This window comes from Phaseolus vulgaris, chromosome 10 (assembly GCF_000499845.2).
Source record: "Phaseolus vulgaris cultivar G19833 chromosome 10, P. vulgaris v2.0, whole genome shotgun sequence".
Classification (NCBI taxonomy): Eukaryota; Viridiplantae; Streptophyta; class Magnoliopsida; order Fabales; family Fabaceae; genus Phaseolus; species Phaseolus vulgaris.
The window spans coordinates 42057568-42062699 of NC_023750.2; the positions used below are offsets into that span (position 1 = coordinate 42057568).

The 5132-nt window shown below is 34.8% G+C and overlaps 1 protein-coding gene across 2 annotated transcripts; it reads left to right on the plus strand.

Annotated features, from left to right (window-relative positions):
- The first annotated feature begins 1401 nt into the window (after positions 1-1401).
- On the plus strand, positions 1402-4705 carry LOC137819062 (protein indeterminate-domain 11-like). Of its 2 annotated transcripts, XM_068622790.1 has the most exons (4): positions 1509-1873; positions 1957-2691; positions 2807-3203; positions 3634-4705. In XM_068622790.1, exons 2-4 carry the CDS (start codon positions 2487-2489, stop codon positions 4532-4534), a joined length of 1503 nt encoding a protein of 500 aa, XP_068478891.1. In that variant the 5' UTR covers positions 1509-1873; positions 1957-2486; the 3' UTR covers positions 4535-4705. The 2 variants fall into 2 exon arrangements, with proteins under 2 accessions (XP_068478890.1, XP_068478891.1); XM_068622789.1 differs by having other exon boundaries at positions 1402-2691.
- Positions 4706-5132: the final 427 nt, after the last annotated feature.

A 5132-nucleotide genomic window follows, 5' to 3' on the forward strand; every position in this document is an offset into this window, starting at 1 on the left:
GATTGGTAATTTATTTTCAATTCTTATTTTCACTTTTTTTAATAGTCACTCTTCACACTATTCTTTTTATATATTTAAAATTATTATACAATATAAGAAAATAATTAAATAAAAATTAATTTTAAAACAAAAAAAAAATTAATTATATTAAATTAAATACTATCGTAGAAATTAAAAAAAAATTAAATCATAAACCTAAGTAATTTTTATTATTAATAAAATTATAAACTAATTTCTAAATTATATTTTATCTACCAATTAATTCAGTTTCTAATTAATATCTATAAGATCTTGTACCTAATTAATATTAATTTAAAAATTAATTTAATTTTTTTTATTAATATTAGTGAATTAAAAGCAAACATTAAAATATTCTACCTTAAGAGAATTGAAAAGAGTAGGTTAATATTAAAGAGGAGGATCCCTTTTCAAAAAATGAATGATTGAAGAATAAAACAAGACAAAGACAAAATTAAAATGATCTTAATGCCAAATTTTCCCAATCACAGTGTAGGGAACACATCCCTTCCAAAAGCTGGACAAACAGAAAACAATGTAGTTTTGCAAGTACCACATATCTTTAAGATTCTTGTGTTAATCTTCACCACTGTGACATCTTATCTCACATATACTATAATAACTTTTTAGTTAAACATTGAGTTGAAAGTGGCAAAACATGACAAACTCAAATCATTTCAAAACTGCAATCATAAGTTTCATAACATAATTTTCATCAGCAGGAACTCAAACAAGGATTCAACTTGTTGCTGTAATTTTTTTTTCCATAGAACTCATTTAAGGTCTTGTTGTCAACAACTCTTTGGTATTATACTGATCCTAAGCTTGATCTCTAAAAAAAGTTTCAAGTATAAAGTTTGCAAGTTGGCATAAAAAAAATTGATAAATGTTTAGCAGTATCAGAAATTTTATGCAACTTTTGTTTGACAGAAGAGTGAAGTTTGGAGTTGTGAAACCAAGTTGATGGAATGAAGAGGAAATTGATTTCCCACATCATAATTTGAGGCATGATTAAATTTTCCATAGTGATAATGACTAATTTGAAGTGAAAATGACAGGGTCGACAAAAATTGTGGCTGATAAAGATACAATGGGAATATGAAAGATGGAGAGAGAAAGAGGGGTGGCCATGGATATGAGTTTTTGAGTGTGTTAGCTAGCTAGGGAGGCACCTAGCTTTGCCTTTCTTTCTAGATCCATATATATTCCACAACCTAACAAGATCTATTTGTTTAAGATTTTTCATTTGGGTTAATAAAGAACCATGCAAAATTTGTCAGAATATTCAGCCTTTTCCATAGTCAATAGTTGCAATGATAGTGAAATGAAGGATGATGAAAGAAGTTTGAATTAAGTACAGAGTTTATAAAAAAGAATTAAGACAAAAGCTTTTAGCCATGCTTGTTACAATTTAATCAATGGATCAATCATGTCACTGTAAAACGTAGAAAGCCAAGAACTAGAAGAGTCTAACAGCCATGATGTTAGTTAAATAATAGAATTTGAGATTCTCTCTTTTCTTTCTTTTCTCTCTCTCACTCACACACACACACACAAACTCTATCTGTGTATGCAAATGATACTCTCTTTTTGTGGTTGCTTTTTTTGCCCCCTTTTTTGTGCTTACTTTGCAAGAGAAGGGAAAGGCAAGCAAGAAGGATGTATTTGAACAAAAGGTTTTAACCAAAAAAATCTCAACTCTTTTTTCCAAGCAAAAGAAAAACACAATAAAGAGAGAAATATTGAAGTGATTTTTCTGAGGTTGAGAGAGAGAGAACAGAAGAAAAGACAGAAAGCTCAACGTCAGAATTAGCCGTAAGGTTCTTCTTGGGTTTGTGGTTTTGGACTGGCTGAGGTACACACTCAGAATCCTCTTCTCATCCACACCTCTTTCTCTCTCTCTCTTTCTGATAACGAGTTTAGACTTTTAAACAACAGGGTCACATTTGTGTGGTTATGAAAATGAAAATATTATCATATTATGAAGCATGGTTTTGAAAACCATGAAGGAGAAAAATACGAATTGCGGCTACACCACCATCTGCTTCACCTCAACTTCTCTTTATCATAACTCCTTCTTACTTGTTTCTTCTGCTCTTTCATAAAAACAAAACTTTGTCTCTTGGGTCGGTGCCAAACTAGTAACAAGTTTTCTAATAGTGGTTATATAGAGAGACCACTATCTCTCAACTTTCTTCCTCTTTTGTTTAGTTGTTTGCTAGAGACTCACACTATTTCTGAACTGAATATCAATTTCTTTTGCCTTCTGATTTCTTTCTTGTGTTTTTCTTCTTTCTCTTTCCTTTCCAGTCTAAGCTGTGTAGACTGTACTCTAGCTTTTTCTTTTTTCTTCCTTTTCTATTTCGGGTAAGATTTGTCCTTAGATCCCAGAAAGCTTCGCAACGTTTGAAAAACCAAGATCTATGGCCTATAACACAGCCTTAGGTTTCTAAAACTTGCAAGTATATATGGAGATGAAGGGTTTTGTGTTGAAGCAACAGCAAGCAGTGGAGGAGAACATGTCAAACTTGACTTCTGCATCTGGTGAAGCAAGTGCTTCCTCAGGCAACAGAACTGAAATTGGAACCAATTACCCTCAACAACAATACTTGCCTCCACCACCAACTCAGACTCAGCCACCAAAGAAAAAGAGAAACCTCCCTGGTAACCCAGGTTTGTTTTCTTATGTTCCCTATTCAAACTCCAAACCTCATTTCTTGTGCCTTTGGTTGATACACATATACATGTAATGTTTTGTGTTGTTTGATTTTTCTTTTTGATTGTTCAGACCCTGATGCTGAAGTTATAGCCTTGTCCCCCAAGAGTCTTCTGGCCACAAATAGGTTCATTTGTGAGATCTGCAACAAAGGATTTCAAAGAGACCAGAACCTCCAACTTCACAGAAGAGGGCATAATTTGCCTTGGAAGCTGAAGCAGAGGACAAGCAAAGAGGTGAAGAAGAAGGTGTATGTGTGTCCAGAGGCAAGTTGTGTGCATCATGATCCATCAAGGGCTCTGGGGGACCTGACTGGGATCAAGAAGCACTTCTGCAGAAAGCACGGTGAGAAGAAGTGGAAATGTGACAAGTGCTCCAAGAAATATGCTGTTCAATCAGATTGGAAAGCCCATTCCAAGACCTGTGGCACAAGGGAGTACAGATGTGACTGTGGAACCCTCTTCTCAAGGTAACTAACCCAAATCCATGTCATGTGAATGAATTCTAAGTTCAGTTTAGTTAAGGCACCACACTCAAGAAACATCTTTCATTTAAAGAGCATGGATTTGAATCCTAGGTTGACCATAAGATCAATTCACACTACAATTTTTAATTCCATTAATAATATATAATATACACACACACACACTTTCACACATTCCTTATCCTTTTTCACAAGATGATAAGACATTAAATTCATTACATTGATATAGCAATCTCTCACAAATCATAATCCCTCCTAAAGAAAGTGTAAATTCCTAGTTTGGAATTTTTTTAATGTGGTTAAGTACTTTCACAAGTGTTGAAAAGTAAGAGAGAGAGGGTGAATAATTCTACACTGTCATAACAGTTTAGTAACATTTGCTGGTTTTGTAATTTTGTTTGTTTATGAGTTTCAGGAGGGACAGTTTCATAACCCACAGAGCTTTCTGTGATGCATTAGCAGAGGAGAGTGCAAGAACCAATAACCAACAACCTCTTCCCCCACAACCTTCTTCCTCTCATCACCACCACAACCACATGAGCCTCCAAACCCAGTTCAACCCTCAAAATCTGCATGCCTTCTCAATGAAAAAAGAGCAGCAAAGTTTGAATGTTAGGCCAGAAGTGCCCCCTTGGATGGCCCCATCCATAATGTTCTCTCCTCCACCACACCCAGAAAACCCTAACCCTAGTCTTGGTCCCACTCTTTCTGCCTACCAAACAGTCCCTAGCGCTTCCCCACACATGTCAGCCACAGCATTGCTGCAGAAAGCAGCTCAGATGGGTGCAACCATCAGCAGAAGTGGCTCCTCGCCAGCCATGGCAAGGGCCCACCACCACCCTCACATGACTTCTTCTGCAGATTCTGCCACTCCTCACTTTGGCTTCAACTTGTCCTCACGTGAAGACACCACCACCACCACCACTTCAACAACAACAGCAAAAACAACCACTGTTGGCTTATTATCATCATCATCACCTTTGGGGAATAAAGCTGCTGCTACTGCTCCATCCCTTCTTCATGATGTTATCAACTCTTTCTCTTCTCCTTCTGCCTTCCAAGGAACCCCTTTTGAGGATGCATTTGGTGGCATTCAGAGTTCAAAGAAACTAGATGATGATGATGATGATAACGATCATAGCTTGTATTTGCATGACACCTTCTCAAAAACAAGTGGTGCAGCTGGAAATGAAGGGTTGACCAGAGATTTCTTGGGTCTTAGGCCCCTCTCTCACACTGATATTCTCACCATTGCTGGCATTGGAAACTGCATTCATCATCACCAAAACCAATCTCAAAACCCATGGCAAGGTTAGCTTGCTCTATGTGGATTTTCTTCTTCCTTTCATCATCTATATAAATCATTTTTTTTCCTTTTTAATCAGCATAACTTTTGCTTAAGATCTTCTCCATCTTCCCAAAGGGAATGAACTTTCTGAATCGATTCCAATGTTTTCATTTCTTATCTACTTGTTTACTATTCACAATATCGTGTTCATTATTTTCACAGCTGAGTTTTATTTTATATTATATACAGATAAACGAATATTTTAATTTAAAAAACTAATTAATAATATAATTCAGTTTTAAATCTCCTAATTTATGACGCACAAAATACAGTTATTATATATACAATGGTATTAATACTTTAATTTCATGTAACTTTTTATATTGTTATTTAATCATTTACGACAAGGTTTTCATGGTTTTAATTAATTGATAGTATTTAATTGTTTACGATGATAACGTATTAAAATTAAACTCTTTTCATGTAACTGTTCTACGAATATTTTTAGTAGTGTGTAATTGCATAACTATATTTAAAAAAAAAAAAATAACGACTAAAGTTGAAGATGTTCTATTCTTCAAAGACTTGCCTAATATAAAAGTTATAAATTAATATAGATGACTAGA